This window comes from Oncorhynchus masou, chromosome 5 (genome assembly GCF_036934945.1).
Source record: "Oncorhynchus masou masou isolate Uvic2021 chromosome 5, UVic_Omas_1.1, whole genome shotgun sequence".
NCBI classification, from domain to species: Eukaryota; Metazoa; Chordata; class Actinopteri; order Salmoniformes; family Salmonidae; genus Oncorhynchus; species Oncorhynchus masou.
Window position 1 is genome coordinate 7,056,976 of NC_088216.1, and position 18,075 is coordinate 7,075,050.

Sequence of the window (18,075 nt, forward strand, 5' to 3'; positions counted from 1 at the left end):
AGACCACTCTAGACCACTAGACCACCCTAGACCACCCTAGACCACTAGACCACCCTAGACCACACTAGACCACCCTGACCTCTTCTAAAGTTTCAGCACAGTCCTGTCTCTGATCCCATTCTACCTGTGTCCTCCCAACCTGTGACCTGTGACCTCTCTTCCTGTGACCCACCCTCCACTGGATCTGCGTAGGCTTTCCTGTCCTGTTTGCCCTGGTCCCCATTTTCCCTGCTTCCCCCACTTACTGATCATTCCCTGCTGACTGATGAGTGTCAGAAGAAAGTGCTTTGTTTCTGGCCATTTTGAGCCTGTAATCCAACCCACTTATGCTGATGCTCCAGATACTCAACTCGTCTAAATAAGGACAGTTTTATTGCTTCTTTAATCATGACAACAGTTTTCAGCTGTGTTATCATAATTGCAAAAGGGTTTTATAATGATCAATTAGCCTTTTAAAATGATAAACTTGGATTAGCTAACACAACGTGCCATTGGAACACAGGAGTGATGGTTGCTGATAATGGGTCTCTGTACGCCTATGTAGATATTCGATTACAAAATCAGTAGTTTCCAGCTACAATAGTCACTTACAACATTAACACTGTATAGTATACACTATATTTCGGATCAATTTGATGTTATTTTAATGGACACATTTTTTGGGGATTTTCAGTCAAAAACAAGGACATTTCTAAGTGACGCCAAACTTTTGAACGACACTGTATAATGACAATATATAATAGATTAGACAATAATATAAATACAGATATTCCGTATCTAAATGAATATTACATACAGTTGAATTAGGAAGTTTACATACACCTTAGCCAAATACATTTAAACTCAGTTTTTCACAATTAAGAGCCACCTTGTGGGTCCCCCGGTAACGGACGGCTGTGACACAGCCTGGGATCGAACCCTGGGTTATAGTGATGCCTCAAGCAGTGCCTTAGACCGCTGTGACACTCGGGAGGACCCGGGCATGAATACTTTGGCATTTTATGGTATAGCAACCAGTTTCCATTTTTTATTCAAATCAAGATACCTTTCAACAACGTATGTGTTACAATGTCCATATCAGAAGTTATGATCACTGTCAACAACATTTATCTGTTACAATGTCCATATCTGATGTCATGATCACTGACAACAACATTTATCTGTTACAATGTCCATATCTGATGTCATGATCCCTGTCAACAACATTTATCTGTTACAATGTCCATATCTGATGTCATGATCACTGTCAACAACATTTATCTGTTACAATGTCCATATCTGATGTCATGATCCCTATCAACAACATTTATCTGTTACAATGTCCATATCTGATGTCATGATCCCTGTCAACAACATTTATCTGTTACAATGTCCATATCTGATGTCATGATCCCTGTCAACAACATTTATCTGTTACAATGTCCATATCTGATGTCATGATCCCTGTCAACAACATTTATCTGTTACAATGTCCATATCTGATGTCATGATCCCTGTCAACAACATTTATCTGTTACAATGTCCATATCTGAAGTCATGATCACTGTCAACAACATTTATCTGTTACAATGTCCATATCTGATGTCATGATCACAGTCAACAACACCCCATCATGACACATGGTTGGGTTAGAACAGGAGTGTGACTGTGTTTCCATGGAGACCCAGGTGTTCCTCCAGGACATAGGAGACTACTCTCCCTGTCTCAGGGACACTGAAGAGCCCTCATTAGAAACACTAAACCCTGGGTAGAGGGGCTCGGTGAATGTGGTCTGGAATGTGTACAGGTGGGTCATTGTGTCAGAGTAGATCTCATAGAAGGAAAGTGTGCCGACCGGCCAGTCCAGAAACACTCCTACTCCGAGGCGTGGAGGGGAGGAGCACTGGTCTCTCTGGGCTTGAGGAGGGTTGATGAGGTGTGGAGCGTGTATTGTAGTATATTGACTATTGTGGAGGGCATTATAATGATTCCCACGGCAGAGCAGACGCCAGGACTTCTTATTGTATCCAAATTCACCGGCAAAACCATCTCCTTTTCTACTGATGCCTTTATATGTCACTCCAATGTCAGCCGGCCCACTGCACTCTACCTCCCAGTAACAGCACCCAGTCAGACCCTCTCCACACAACACCTGGGTATAGTGATCAAATCTCTCTGGGTGATCAGGATACGGCTGCTCCTCTTTAACCCTCTCCACCCTTCTGTTCCCCTCAGACAGAGAGAGGTTTCTGTGTGCTGTGTTTGGGTCCAGTGTGAGATCACAGGCATCTGCAGACAAGAGGACAAGTTAGAGGAGAGGGAATTGGCGAGAATTTGTCAGAATGTTAAATAATACGATTGTTTGGGAAATGTATTGGTCAATAAATGGATTCATTATAACGAGCACACTTACATTTCATCATCAGCTGTGGTTTAACCCAGATCTCTTCTGTATGGTCCACACTGTGGGAGAGACAGAGGAACAGATAGAGTGAGTGAAACACAGTATGTATGCTGTGTAGTCTAGTCCAGTCTGTATGAAGTGTAGTCTAGTCCAGTCTGTATGAAGTGTAGTCTAGTCCAGTCTGTATGAATTCTAGTCTAGTCCAGTCTGTATGAAGTGTAGTCTAGTCCAGTCTGTATGATGTGTAGTCTAGTCCAGACAGTATGAAGTCTAGTCTAGTCCAGCCTGTATGAAGTCTAGTCTAGTCCAGTCTGTATGTAGTGTAGTCTAGTCCAGTCTGTATGAAGTCTAGTCTAGTCCAGTCTGCATGATATGTAGTCTAGTCCAGTCTGTATGTAGTGTAGTCTAGTCCAGACCGTATGAAGTCTAGTCTAGTCCAGCCTGTATGAAGTCTAGTCTAGTCCAGTCTGTATGAAGTGTAGTTTAGTCCAGTCTGTATGAAGTGTAGTCTAGTCCAGTCTGTATGAAGTCTAGACCAGTCCAGTCTTTATGAAGTGTAGTTTAGTCCAGTCTGTATGAAGTGTAGTTTAGTCCAGTCTGTATGAAGTGTAGTCTAGTCCAGTCTGTATGAAGTCTAGACCAGTCCAGTCTGTATGAAGTCTAGTCTAGTCCAGTCTGTATGAAGTGTAGTTTAGTCCAGTCTGTATGAAGTGTAGTCTAGTCCAGTCTGTATGAAGTGTAGTCTAGTCCAGTCTGTATGAAGTCTAGACCAGTCCAGTCTGTATGAAGTGTAGTTTAGTCCAGTCTGTATGAAGTGTAGTTTAGTCCAGTCTGTATGAAGTGTAGTCTAGTCCAGTCTGTATGAAGTCTAGACCAGTCCAGTCTGTATGAAGTCTAGTCTAGTCCAGTCTGTATGAAGTGTAGTTTATTCCAGTCGGTATGAAGTGTAGTCTAGTCCAGTCTGTATGAAGTGTAGTCTAGTCCAGTCTGTATGAAGTCTAGACCAGTCCAGTCTGTATGAAGTGTAGTCTAGTCCAGTCTGTATGAAGTGTAGTTTAGTCCAGTCTGTATGAAGTGTAGTCTAGTCCAGTCTGTATGAAGTGTAGTTTAGTCCAGTCTGTATGAAGTCTAGACCAGTCCAGTCTGTATGAAGTGTAGTTTAGTCCAGTCTGTATGAAGTGTAGTCTAGTCCAGTCTGTATGAAGTCTAGACCAGTCCAGTCTGTGTGAAGTGTAGTCTAGTCCAGTCTGTATGAAGTGTAGTCTAGTCCAGTCTGTATGAAGTGTAGTTTAGTCCAGTCTGTATGAAGTGTAGTCTAGTCCAGCCTGTATGAAGTGTAGTCTAGTCCAGACCTTATGAAGTGTAGTCTAGTCCAGCCTGTATGAAGTGTAGTCTAGTCCAGTCTGTCTGATGTGTAGTCTAGTCCAGTCTGTATGAAGTGTAGTCTAGTCCAGTCTGTATGAAGTCTAGACCAGTCCAGTCTGTATGAAGTGTTGTCTAGTCCAGCCTGTATGAAGTGTAGTCTAGTCCAGTCTTTATGAAGTCTAGTCTAGTCCAGTCTGTATGAAGTGTAGTCTAGTCCAGTCTGTATGAAGTGTAGTCTAGTCCAGCCTGTATGAAGTGTAGTCTAGTCCAGACCGTATGAAGTGTAGTCTAGTCCAGCCTGTATGAAGTGTAGTCTAGTCCAGTCTGTATGAAGTGTAGTCTAGTCCAGTCTGTATGAAGTGTAGTCTAGTCCAGTCTGTATGAAGTGTAGTCTAGTCCAGTCTGTATGAAGTGTAGTTTAGTCCAGTCTGTATGAAGTGTAGTCTAGTCTAGTCTGTATGAAGTGTAGTCTAGTCCAGCCTGTATGAAGTGTAGTTTAGTCCAGTCTGTATGAAGTCTAGACCAGTCCAGCCTGTATGAAGTCTAGACCAGTCCAGCCTGTATGATGTCTAGTCTAGTCCAGTCTGTATGAAGTGTAGTCTAGTCCAGCCTGTATGAAGTGTAGTCTAGTCCAGTCTGTATGAAGTGTAGTCTAGTCCAGCCTGTATGAAGTGTAGTCTAGTCCAGTCTGTATGAAGTGTAGTTTAGTCCAGTCGGTATGAAGTCTGGTCTAGTCCAGTCTGTATGAAGTCTAGTCTAGTCCAGTCTGTATGAAGTGTAGTCTAGTCCAGTCTGTATGAAGTCTAGACCAGTCCAAAAGGGGGACAAGGTTTGAGCTCTACACAGTAATAAGACCTGACTGTTCTCAATCAGCAAGATAAATAAAAATAGATATGGAGTTAATCAGTTACAGAATTAGTTACAAGACTGTTTGGTTTTCTGTTTCTGGTCAGAAGTCAAAGGTGATGGAGGCTACAAATAGGAGAGAACGTAATGTACTTACAAAAATATAATATTTTTACAGTAACTGTGCTAACTTGAGTTTCTCCAGTCTACAGTGTGGATCCTCCAGTCTAGCAGAGAGCAGCTTCACTCCAGAGTCTCCTGGGTGATCGAAGCTCAGGTCCAGTTCTCTCAGATGGGAGGGGTTTGACCTCAGAGTTGAAGCCAGAGAAGCACAGCCTTCCTCTGTGACTCTACAGAGTGACAGCCTGCAGAGACAGGCCAACATGATTTTCCAACAGGACTGCTGCCCTCTAGTGTTGATAGCTGATACACAGTATATACATATTTCCAATGAAACAAATACTGTTTCTAAGTACTAACCTCTGGTTCTCTAGTATACAATGTAGATTCTCCAGTTAACCTGTTAAGGATGCTGCTCAGAGAACTTGAAAGGCCAAATAAAACGACCTGCGGGCCAAATTCGTCCTGCATGCCCCAAGTTTGGTGAACCCTCCTGGTGTAGGGGACTTCTGAGAATGCTTCAGACTTTGCAGCACAGAAGAAAGATCAGCATACCCCAAAATCCAGAGGTTGTGAGTTCAAATCCCAGCTGGGTTCATAATGAAAAGTCAATATTTTAGCGTAACAGCGTACCACTTACATCAAAACCACCATTTCATTACTTCCCTTACAAAAAAACATTTGCAGTTGCACACGTTGAGCTGAAATGTTCACGTGAAAATAAAAGAGACGCATGTGAAACAGTGTAAAACCATGTTTTCAATATAGAGTTCACACATTTCTGCAACATTAAAGTTCCTCATGAACACACTGGCCTCCATCATTCTTAAATGGAAGGACTTTGGAACCAGCATTACTCTTCCAAGAGCTGGCCGCCCGGTCAAACTGAGTAGTAGAAGGGCCTTGGTCAGAGACGTGACCAAAAACCCGATGGTCACTCTGACTGAGCTCCACCAATCAGACATTTGTGGTAGAGTGACAAGACGGAAGCCACTCCTCAGTAAAAGGAACATGACAGCCTGCTTGGAGTTTGCCAAAAGGCACCTATAGGACTCTCAGACCATGAGTAACAAGATTCTCTGGTGTGATGAAACCAAGATTGAACTCTTTGGCCTGAATGCCAAGCGTCACGTCTGGAGGAAACCTTGCACCATCCCTATGGTGAAGCATGGTGGTGGCAGCATCATGCTGTTGGGATGATTTTTAGCAGCAGGGACTGGGAGACTAGTCAGGATCGAGGGAAAGATGAACAGAACAAAGTACAGAGAGATCCTAGATGAAAACCTTCTCCAAAGCACTCAGGACCTCAGACTGGGGCGAAGGTTCACCTTCCAACAGGACAACAACCCAAAGCACACAGCCAGGACAACGCAGGGCTGTCTTCGGGACAAGTCTCTGAATGTTCTTGATTGGCCCAACCAGAGCCCGGACTTGAACCTGATTGAACAATGTATTATTTTTATATAATACTATATATATATATTTTATTTTTATTTTTATATAATTTTTCTTTAACTAGGAAAGTCAGTTAAGAAAAATATATTTTTTACAATGACGGCCTACCAAAAGGCAAAATACCTTTTGGGGCTGGGATTACATTTTTTTTTTAATTAAGAAAAATGTTACATTTAAATATAGGACAAAACACACATCACGACTCGAGAGACAACACAACACTACATAAAGAGAGATCTAAGACAACATCATAGCAAGGCTGAAACACATAACAACACAGCATGGTAGCAACACAACATGGTAGCAGAACAGAACATGGTACAAACAGTATTTGGCCCAGACAACAGCACAAAGGGCAAGAAGGTAGAGCCAACAATACATCACGCAAAGCAGCCACAACTGTCAGCAAGAGTGTCAATGATTGAGTTTGTGAATGAAGAGATTGAGATAAATCAGTCCAGTTTGAGTGTTTGTTGCAGCTCGTTCCAGTCGCTAGCTGCAGCAAACTGAAAAGACGAGCGACCCAGGGATGTGTGTGCTTTGGGGACCTTTAACAGAATGTGACTGGCAGAACGGGTGTTGTATGCGGAGGATGAGGGCTGCAGTAGATATCTCAGGTCAAAGGGGGAGTGAGCACTAAGAGGGTTTTAAAAATAAGCATCAACCAGTGGGTCTTGCGATGAGTATACAGAGATGACCAGTTTACAGAGGAGTATAGAGTGCAGTGATGTGTCCTATAAGGAGCATTGGTGGCAAATCTGATGGCCGAATGGTAAAGAAAATCTAGCCGCTCGAGATCACCCTTACCTGCTGATCTATAATTTATGTCTCTTTAATCTAGCATGGGTAGGATGGTCATCTGAACCAGGGTTAGTTTGGCAGCTGGGGTGAAAGAGGAGTGATTACGATAGAGGAAACCACGTCTAGATTTAACATTAGCCTGTCGCTTTGGTATGTGCTGAGAGATGGATACGACTGTATCATCTGCATATAAATAGATGAGAGAGCATCCTACTGCCTGAGCTATGTTGTTGATGTAAATTGAGAAGAGCGTGGGGCCTGAGATTGAGCCTTGGGGTACTCCCTTGGTGACAGGCAGTGGCTGAGACAGCAGATTTTCTGACTTTATACACTGCACTCTTTGAGAGAGGTAGTTAGGAAACCAGGCCAAAGACCCCTCAGAGACACCAATACTCCTTAGCTGGTCCACAAGAATGGAATAGTCTACCGTATCGAAAGCTTTGGCCTAGTCAATAAAAATAGCAGCACAACATTGCTTAGAATCAAGGGCAATGGGGACATCATTGAGGACCTTTAAGGTTGCAGTGACACATCCATAACCTGTGCAGAAACCAGATTGAATAACAAAGAGAATACTATAGACGTCAACTGACTGGCTTTCTTGATAAGTTTTTCCAACACTTTTGATAAACATAATAGAAACAGGCCTATAACAGTTAGGATCAGCTTGATCTCCCCTTTAAATAAAGGATTAAACGTGGCTGCCTTCCAAGCAATGGGAACCTCCCCCGAATGCAGAGACAGGTTAAAAAGGTCAGAGATAGGCTTGGCGATGATAGGGGCAGCAACCTTAACGAAGAAAGGATATAAACCATCTGACCCTTCTATGAGGTGACTGTGACTGCCTGCAAGGAGAACATTTGTAGCGGGGCAGGGGAAAGAGAGGGAGAAGCATCGGGGATAGTCACATTAGAAGGGAGATGAGGAAATGTTGGATGGGCACAGAGGCTGAGTCAAATAGGAATCCTGACTTATTAAGGAAGTGGTGATTTAAAGAGCTCAGCCATGTGCTTCTTGTCAGTAACAACCACATCATCAACTTTAACCTTTTACCAGAACTTCTTGTTGTTAGACCCACAGAGAGAGAACTGCTCCTCAAAGTAACTAACTTTGGCATTTCGGATAGCCTGAGTGCACTTATTTCTCCGAATGTGTAACGGATGTGAAACAGCTAGCTTAGTTAGCGGTGGTGCGCGCTAAATAGCGTTCAGGCCTGGCTTCCTGTCGTAAAAGTTAGTAAATGGAAGGCCTGGCTTCCTGTCGTAACAGTTAGTAAATGGAAGGCCTGGCTTCCTGCCGTAACAGTTAGTAAATGGAAGGCCTGGCGTCCTGCCGTAACAGTTAGTAAATGGAAGGCCTGGCTTCCTGCCGTAACAGTTAGTAAATGGAAGGCCTGGCTTCCTGCCGTAACAGTTAGTAAATGGAAGGCCTGGCTTCCTGCCGTAACAGTTAGTAAATGGAAGGCCTGGCGTCCTGCCGTAACAGTTAGTAAATGGAAGGCCTGGCTTCCTGCCGTAACAGTTAGTAAATGGAAGGCCTGGCTTCCTGCCGTAACAGTTAGTAAATGGAAGGCCTGGCTTCCTGCCGTAACAGTTAGTAAATGGAAGGCCTGGCTTCCTGCCGTAACAGTTAGTAAATGGAAGGCCTGGCTTCCTGCCGTAACAGTTAGTAAATGGAAGGCCTGGCTTCCTGTCACGTCTGCTGTGTGTTGAGATAAATACAATGTGTTGGGTGATCTTACGAGGGCGACTTGGCAAACGTTTCTTACTTTATGTTTAATGAGAAATCTTTCTGAAAGATTTAAACATAACCAAAATGCTAGGCTACTGCTCTAGTCCACGTATCCCTGCAGTGACCCCTGACCTGACACGCAGAGCCACTACGTCACTCTACTGCTCTAGTCCACGTATCCCTGCAGTGACCCTTGACCTGACACGCAGAGCCACTACGTCACTCTACTGCTCTAGTCCACGTATCCCTGCAGTGACCCCTGACCTGACACGCAGAGCCACTACGTCACTCTACTGCTCTAGTCCACAAATCTCTGCAGTGACCCTTGACCTGACATGCAGAGCCACTACGTCACTCTACTGCTCTAGTCCACGTATCTCTGCAGTGACCCCTGACCTGACACGCAGAGCCACTACGTCACTCTACTGCTCTAGTCCACGTATCCCTGCAGTGACCCTTCACCTGACATGCAGAGCCACTACGTCACTCTACTGCTCTAGTCCACGTATCCCTGCAGTGACCCCTGACCTGACATGCAGAGCCACTATGTCACTCTACTGCTCTAGTCCACAAATCTCTGCAGTGACCCCTGACCTGACATGCAGAGCAACTACATCACTCTACTGCTCTAGTCCACGTATCCCTGCAATGACCCCTGACCTGACATGCAGAGCCACTATGTCACTCTACTGCTCTAGTCCACAAATCTCTGCAGTGACCCCTGACCTGACATGCAGAGCAACTACATCACTCTACTGCTCTAGTCCACGTATCCCTGCAGTGACCCCTGACCTGACGTGCAGAGCCACTACGTCACTCTACTGCTCTAGTGTTACACCACTACTAATACAACCCAGGTCAGGAAAGAAGAGGAATGTCCACCAAGTTAATGTCGGTGTGTCATCCCTTCACTTGGCCTGAAGACATATGTGTGTCTGGGCACATACTACCTAGTTACATCATGCCAAGAACATCAGCAGCATTGGGTAGGATTTCAATGTACGTTACAGCAACGTGTCCTAAACCAGTATAGCAAAAGTAGGCCGTCATTGTAAATAAGAATTTGTTCTTAACTGACTTGCCCGTTTAAAAGTCTTTTTACTGTAGTTCAAATCAATTTGAGTTGATAAAATTGTCAAGTACACTTGATTTGCTGTTTCACCGTATCACCTTTGTACAACAAGGATTTATGTAAAAACATATTACAAAACAACTCAATGATATTTATATCTACATGTTATATCATATAACTATTGAGGGAGGATCTGTACCTTTCTGGTAGTAGTAGAAGTTTACTCTTCTCGGTAGCACGGTGTCTCAGTCAAGTCAACAACGGCGCCCTTTTTGTGTCTCAGACTTAGGACTTTCAAATCAAATCAAATCAAATTTTTATTTGTCACATACACATGGTTAGCAGATGTTAATGGGAGTGTAGCGAAATGCTTGTAGAATTCTCTTGGTAGATAATGCGGTCTACATTTGATTGTGAGGAATTCTAAATTCACCCTATCACCCTATCACCCTATCACCCTATCACCCTATCACCCTATCATCCTATCACCCTATCACCCTATCACCCTATCATCCTATCACCCTATCATCCTATCACCCTATCACCCTATCATCCTATCACTATCACCCTATCATCCTATCATCATATCACCCTATCACCCTATCACCCTATCATCCTATCACCCTATCATCCTATCACTATCACCCTATCATCCTATCACCCTATCATCCTATCATCCTATCACCCTATCACCCTATCATCCTATCACCCTATCACCCTATCACCCTATCATCCTATAACCCTATCACCCTATCACCCTATCATCCTATAACCCTATCATCCTATCACCCTATCATCCTATCACCCTATCATCCTATCACCCTATCATCCTATCACCCTATCATCCTATCACCCTATCACCCTATCACCCTATCATCCTATAACCCTATCACCCTATCACCCTATCATCCTATAACCCTATCATCCTATCACCCTATCATCCTATCACCCTATCATCCTATCACCCTATCACCCTATCACCCTATCATCCTATAACCCTATCACCCTATCACCCTATCATCCTATAACATCCTATCATCCTATCACCCTATCATCCTATCACCCTATCATCCTATCACCCTATCATCCTATCACCCTATCATCCTATCACCCTATCATCCTATCACCCTATAACCCTATCACCCTATCATCCTATCACCCTATCATCCTATAAACCTATCACCCTATCACCCTATCATCCTATCATCCTATCATCCTATCACCCTATCATCCTATCACCCTATCATCCTATAAACCTATCACCCTATCATCCTATAAACCTATCACCCTATCATCCTATCACCCTATCATCCTATAAACCTATCACCCTATCATCCTATCACCCTATCATCCTATCACCCTATCATCCTATCACCCTATCACCCTATCATCCTATCACCCTATCACCCTATCATCCTATCACCCTATCATCCTATCACCCTATCATCCTATAAACCTATCACCCTATCATCCTATCACCCTATCATCCTATAAACCTATCACCCTATCATCCTATCACCCTATCATCCTATAAACCTATCACCCTATCATCCTATCACCCTATCATCCTATCATCCTATCACCCTATCACCCTATCATCCTATCATCCTATCACCCTATCATCCTATCACCCTATCACCCTACCATCCTATCACCCTATCATCCTATCACCCTATCATCCTATCACCCTATCATCCTATCACCCTATCACCCTATAAACCTATCACTTTAAAGGTCCTCACTGTCTGGACAAATCAGTAAACCTCTCCTATTTCTACATGTGATCTTCTTCAGCATGTTAAACCTCTCCTATTTCTACATGTGATCTTCTTCAGATCTGATGTTAAACCTGACCTATTTCTACATGTGATCTTCTTCAGATCTGATGTTAAACCTGACCTATTTCTACATGTGATCTTCTTCAGATCTGATGTTAAACCTGACCTATTTCTACATGTGATCTTCTTCAGATCTGATGTTAAACCTGACCTATTTCCTGAAGATCTGATGTTAAAACCCTAATTTACTGCAGAGGGCTAAAACAGGGTCACACAGGGTTTCTTGGTCGTCTTCAATGTTGAACTGAAAGTATCCACCTCACGCACCTGGTTATGGGCTTAAAACAATAAGACACCTGCACCACGTCAGATACAGAGCTGAAATGTATTATGTTATGAGTTAGTATCTCAATATTACACTTTATATACAACACAGTAGACTGAAATATAACTAAACCGTTTGACATAGAAACACTGTATTTTTGGTGTTTAAAAAAAAAAAAAAGTTTATTAATTTATTAATGTTGAAATGATGAAACATATTTCTATAATTTCACCGATGAGGCAACTAGAAGGTGATTTGGTCATTTGACTGCATGAAAGGTCTACAGACCAGTAGGCCAGATGTTAAAACATGATGCAGCGATAACTGTGTTCCAGAGGCAGTGACTGAGACCACTACTGGACCACCAGTAGGCCAGATGTTAACCCATGATGCAGCGATAACTGTGTTCCAGAGGCAGTGACTGAGACCACTACTGGACCACCAGTAGGCCAGATGGTAACCCATGATGCAGCGATAACTGTGTTCCAGAGGCAGTGACTGAGACCACTACTGGACCACCAGTAGGCCAGATGTTAACCCATGATGCAGCGATAACTGTGTTCCAGAGGCAGTGACCTGGACCACTACTGGACTACCCTAGACCAGATGTTAACCCATGATGCAGCGATAATGTGTTCCTAGGCAGTGACCTAGACCACTACTGGACCACCCTAGACCACTACTGGACCACCCTAGACCACTACTGGACCACCCTAGACCACTACTGGACCACCCTAGACCATGCAGCTGACCCCTAGACCACCCTAGACCATGCAGCTGACCCCTAGACCACCCTAGACCATGCAGCTGAACCCTAGACAACCCTAGACCATGCAGCTGACCCCAAGACAACCCTAGACCATGCAGCTGACCCCTAGCTCACCCTAGACCACGCGGCTGACCCCTAGATCACCCTAGACCACGCGGCTGACCCCTATATCACCCTAGACCACGCGGCTGACCTCTAGATCACCCTAGACCACGTGATTGACCACTAGACCACTCTAGACCATGCGGCTGACCCCTAGATCACCCTAGACCACGTACTTGACCCCTAGACCACTCTAGACCATGTGCTTGGCCCCTTGATCACCCTAGACCATGTGTTCGACCACTAGACCACCCTAGACTATGTGGTTGACCCCTAGACCACTCTAGACCATGTGCTTGACCCCTAGACCACTCCAGGCGACGTGGTTGACACCTAGACCACCCTGGACTATGTGCTTGACCACTAGACCACCCTAGACCACTTGCTTGACCCATAGACCGCCCTAGACCACGTGGTTGACCACTAGACCGCCCTAGACCACGTGGTTGACCACTAGACCACCCTAGACCACGTGGTTGACCACTAGACCACCCTAGACCACGAGATTGACCACTAGATCACTCTAAACCACGTGGTTGACCACTAGATCACTCCAGACAATGTGCTTGACCCTAGACCACTCCAGACCATGTGCTTGGCCACTAGATCACCCCAGACAATGTGCTTGACCCTAGACCACTCCAGACAATGTGCTTGACCACTAGATCACCCCAGACAATGTGCTTGACCCCTAGACCACTCCAGACAATGTGCTTGACCACTAGATCACTCTAGACAATGTGCTTGACCACTAGACCACCCTAGAGCACATGATTGACCACTAGACCACCCTAGACCACATGGTAGATCACCACCCTAGGCCACATGGTAGACCACCACCCTGACCACATGGTAGACCACAAGACCACATGCTAGACTACCAGACCACCCTAGACCACGTGCTAGACCACCCTAGACCACATGCTAGGCCAATAGACCACCCTAGACCACGTGCTAGACCACTAGACCACCCTAGACCACGTGCTAGACCACTAGACCACGTGCTAGACTACCAGACCACCCTAGACCACATTCTAGACCACTAGACCACCCTAGACCACTAGACCACCCTAGACCACGTGCTAAACCACTAGACCACCCTAGACCACTAGACCACCCTAGACCACTCTAGACCACTAGACCACCCTAGACCACTAGACCACCCTAGACCACACTAGACCACCCTGACCTCTTCTAAAGTGTCAGCACAGTCCTGTCTCTGATCCCATTCTACCTGTGTCCTCCCAACCTGTGACCTGTGACCTCTCTTCCTGTGACCCACCCTCCACTGGATCTGCGTAGGCTTTCCTGTCCTGTTTGCCCTGGTCCCCATTTTCCCTGCTTCCCCCACTTACTGATCATTCCCTGCTGACTGATGAGTGTCAGAAGAAAGTGCTTTGTTTCTGGCCATTTTGAGCCTGTAATCCAACCCACTTATGCTGATGCTCCAGATACTCAACTCGTCTAAATAAGGACAGTTTTATTGCTTCTTTAATCATGACAACAGTTTTCAGCTGTGTTATCATAATTGCAAAAGGGTTTTATAATGATCAATTAGCCTTTTAAAATGATAAACTTGGATTAGCTAACACAACGTGCCATTGGAACACAGGAGTGATGGTTGCTGATAATGGGTCTCTGTACGCCTATGTAGATATTCGATTACAAAATCAGTAGTTTCCAGCTACAATAGTCACTTACAACATTAACACTGTATAGTATACACTGTATTTCGGATCAATTTGATGTTATTTTAATGGACACATTTTTTGGGGATTATCAGTCAAAAACAAGGACATTTCTAAGTGACGCCAAACTTTTGAACGACACTGTATAATGACAATATATAATAGATTAGACAATAATATAAATACAGATATTCCGTATCTAAATGAATATTACATACAGTTGAATTAGGAAGTTTACATACACCTTAGCCAAATACATTTAAACTCAGTTTTTCACAATTAAGAGCCACCTCGTGGGTCCCCCGGTAACGGACGGCTGTGACACAGCCTGGGATCGAACCCTGGGTTATAGTGATGCCTCAAGCAGTGCCTTAGACCGCTGTGACACTCGGGAGGACCCGGGCATGAATACTTTGGCATTTTATGGTATAGCAACCAGTTTCCATTTTTTATTCAAATCAAGATACCTTTCAACAATGTGTTACAATGTCCATATCAGAAGTTATGATCACTGCCAACAACATTTATCTGTTACAATGTCCATATCTGATGTCATGATCACTGACAACAACATTTATCTGTTACAATGTCCATATCTGATGTCATGATCCCTGTCAACAACATTTATCTGTTACAATGTCCATATCTGATGTCATGATCCCTATCAACAACATTTATCTCTTACAATGTCCATATCTGATGTCATGATCCCTGTCAACAACATTTATCTGTTACAATGTCCATAACTGATGTCATGATCCCTGTCAACAACATTTATCTGTTACAATGTCCATATCTGATGTCATGATCCCTGTCAACAACATTTATCTGTTACAATGTCCATATCTGATGTCATGATCCCTGTCAACAACATTTATCTGTTACAATGTCCATATCTGAAGTCATGATCTCTGTCAACAACATTTATCTGTTACAATGTCCATATCTGATGTCATGATCACAGTCAACATTTATCTGTTACAATGTCCATATCTGATGTCATGAATCATGATCCCTGTCAACAACATTTATCTGTTACAATGTCCATATCTGATGTCATGATCACAGTCAACATTTATCTGTTACAATGTTCATATCTGATGTCATGAATCATGATCCCTGTCAACAACATTTATCTGTTACAATGTCCATATCTGATGTCATGATCACAGTCAACATTTATCTGTTACAATGTTCAAATCTGATGTCATGAATCATGATCCCTGTCAACAACATTTATCTGTTACAATGTCCATATCTGATGTCATGATCACTGTCAACAACATTTATCTGTTACAATGTCCATATCTGATGTCATGATCACAGTCAACAACACCCCATCATGACACATGGTTGGGTTAGAACAGGAGTGTGACTGTGTTTCCATGGAGACCCAGGTGTTCCTCCAGGACATAGGAGACTACTCTCCCTGTCTCAGGGACACTGAAGAGCCCTCATTAGAAACACTAAACCCTGGGTAGAGGGGCTCGGTGAATGTGGTCTGGAATCTTGTACAGGTGGGTCATTGTGTCAGAGTAGATCTCATAGAAGGAAAGTGTGCCGACCAATATAAGTCCAGAAACACTCCTACTCCGCAGCTTCACTCCAGAGGCGTGGAGGGGAGGAGCACTGGTCTCTCTGGGCTTGAGGAGGGTTGATGAGGTGTGGAGCGTGTATTGTAGTATATTGACTATTGTGGAGGGCATTATAATGATTCCCACGGCAGAGCAGACGCCAGGACTTCTTATTGTATCCAAATTCACCGGCAAAACCATCTCCTTTTCTACTGATGCCTTTATATGTCACTCCAATGTCAGCCGGCCCACTGCACTCTACCTCCCAGTAACAGCACCCAGTCAGACCCTTTCCACACAACACCTGGGTATAGTGATCAAATCTCTCTGGGTGATCAGGATTCTATGCTCCTCTTTAACCCTCTCCACCCTTCTGTTCCCCTCAGACAGCTCTCTCAGAGAGGTTTCTGTGTGCTGTGTTTGGGTCCAGTGTGAGATCACAGGCATCTGCAGACAAGAGGACAAGTTAGTGGAGAGGGAATTTGGCTAGAATTTGTCAGAATGTTAAATAATACGATTGTTTGGGAAATATATTGGTCAATAAATGGATTTATTATAACTAACACACTTACATTTCTTCATCAGCTGTGGTTTAACCCAGATCTCTTCTGTATGTTCCACACTGTGGGAGAGACAGAGGAACGGACAGAGTGAGTGAAACATAGTCTGTGTATGTATACAACAATATAATTTTCACAGTAACTGTACTAACTTGAGTTTCTCCAGTCTAGAGTGTGGATCCTCCAGTCTAGCAGAGAGCAGCTTCAATCCAGAGTCTCCTGGGTGATTGAAGCTCAGGTCCAGTTCTCTCAGATGGGAGGGGTTTGACCTCAGAGCTGAAGCCAGAGAAACACAGCCTTCCTCTGTGACTCTGCAGAATGACAGCCTGCAGAGACAGGTCAACATGATTTTACAACAGGACTGCTGCCCTCTAGTGGTGATAGCTGATACACAGTATACACATATTTCCAATGAAACCAATACTGTTTCTAAATACTAACCTCTGGTTCTCTAGTTTACAATGTGGATTCTCCAGTTAACCCACTGACCTCGGTGTCTATAGTTTACAGTGTAGATACTGACCTCAGTGTCTATAGTTTACAGTATTTACCTCATTGGTTGAGCTGACTTACTGGCTACTGTAATGATGTTGTGATTTGACATATCATCTTTGTATTGAGCAGGTATGTTTCTATGCACCAACCTCAGTTTCTCTAGTTGACAGTGTGGATTCCCCAGTCCATCAGAGAGCAGCTTCACTCCTGAATCCTGCAGGTCATTGTGACTCAGATCCAGCTCTCTCAGGTGAGAGGAGTTTGAGCTGAGAGCTGAATTGACCCAATGCTTCACACCTTTCTTTGTCAGGGAACATCCGTTCAGCCTAAATGGATAATATATTGCAACATGATGAGTAACATGTAAACAACTTTGAAAATACATTCGAGAAAACATTAAAGACAAAACAAACAATTCCATTAAATCAGGCTAATCAATTTAAATGCATTCTTGGCAAAGAAAGTCTCTATGGGCAGTGAACAACACAAGTTTTAGTCTGCTCGTGTTAATATGCAGTTATACCTGTAGTAGATATGAATCTTTGACCAGGCTTCCAAGTAAAAGCAATTATTATCAACAATAAATATATCTGAATATGCTCTCCTTGACAATTTGAGTTTACAAACTGTCCAACAATCAATGAGTTCTGGTCATGTGACAAACCCTCCCAAAGTACTGACCTCAGTGTCTGTAGTTTACAGTGTAGACACTGACCTCAGTGTCTGTAGTTTACAGTGTAGACACTGACCTCAGTGTCTGTAGTTTACAGTGTAGACACTGACCTCAGTGTCTGTAGTTTACAGTGTAGACACTGACCTCAGTGTCTGTAGTTTACAGTGTAGACACTGACCTCAGTGTCTGTAGTTTACAGTGTAGACACTGACCTCAGTGTCTGTAGTTTACAGTGTAGACACTGTCGTCAGTGTCTGTAGTTTACAGTGTAGACACTGACCTCAGTGTCTATAGTTTACAGTGTAGACACTGACCTCGGTGTCTATAGTTTACAGTGT

The 18,075-nt window shown here is 43.8% G+C and overlaps 1 protein-coding gene across 1 annotated transcript in view; it reads right to left on the bottom strand.

Annotated features, from left to right (window-relative positions):
* Nucleotides 1-350: 350 nt before the first annotated feature.
* The window catches only part of LOC135531973 (NACHT, LRR and PYD domains-containing protein 12-like), a 54,858-nt gene continuing 37,133 nt past the window's right edge, over nt 351-18,075 (bottom strand). The window contains exons 9-13 of the mRNA XM_064959665.1: nt 17,214-17,390; nt 16,722-16,895; nt 4,786-4,959; nt 2,393-2,442; nt 351-2,268 (exon numbers count right to left, since the gene is read on the bottom strand). Of these exons, the coding sequence (XP_064815737.1) occupies nt 1,691-2,268; nt 2,393-2,442; nt 4,786-4,959; nt 16,722-16,895; nt 17,214-17,390 (1,153 nt within the window). The 3' untranslated portion in view covers nt 351-1,690. The remainder of the gene's footprint in view (nt 2,269-2,392; nt 2,443-4,785; nt 4,960-16,721; nt 16,896-17,213; nt 17,391-18,075) is intronic.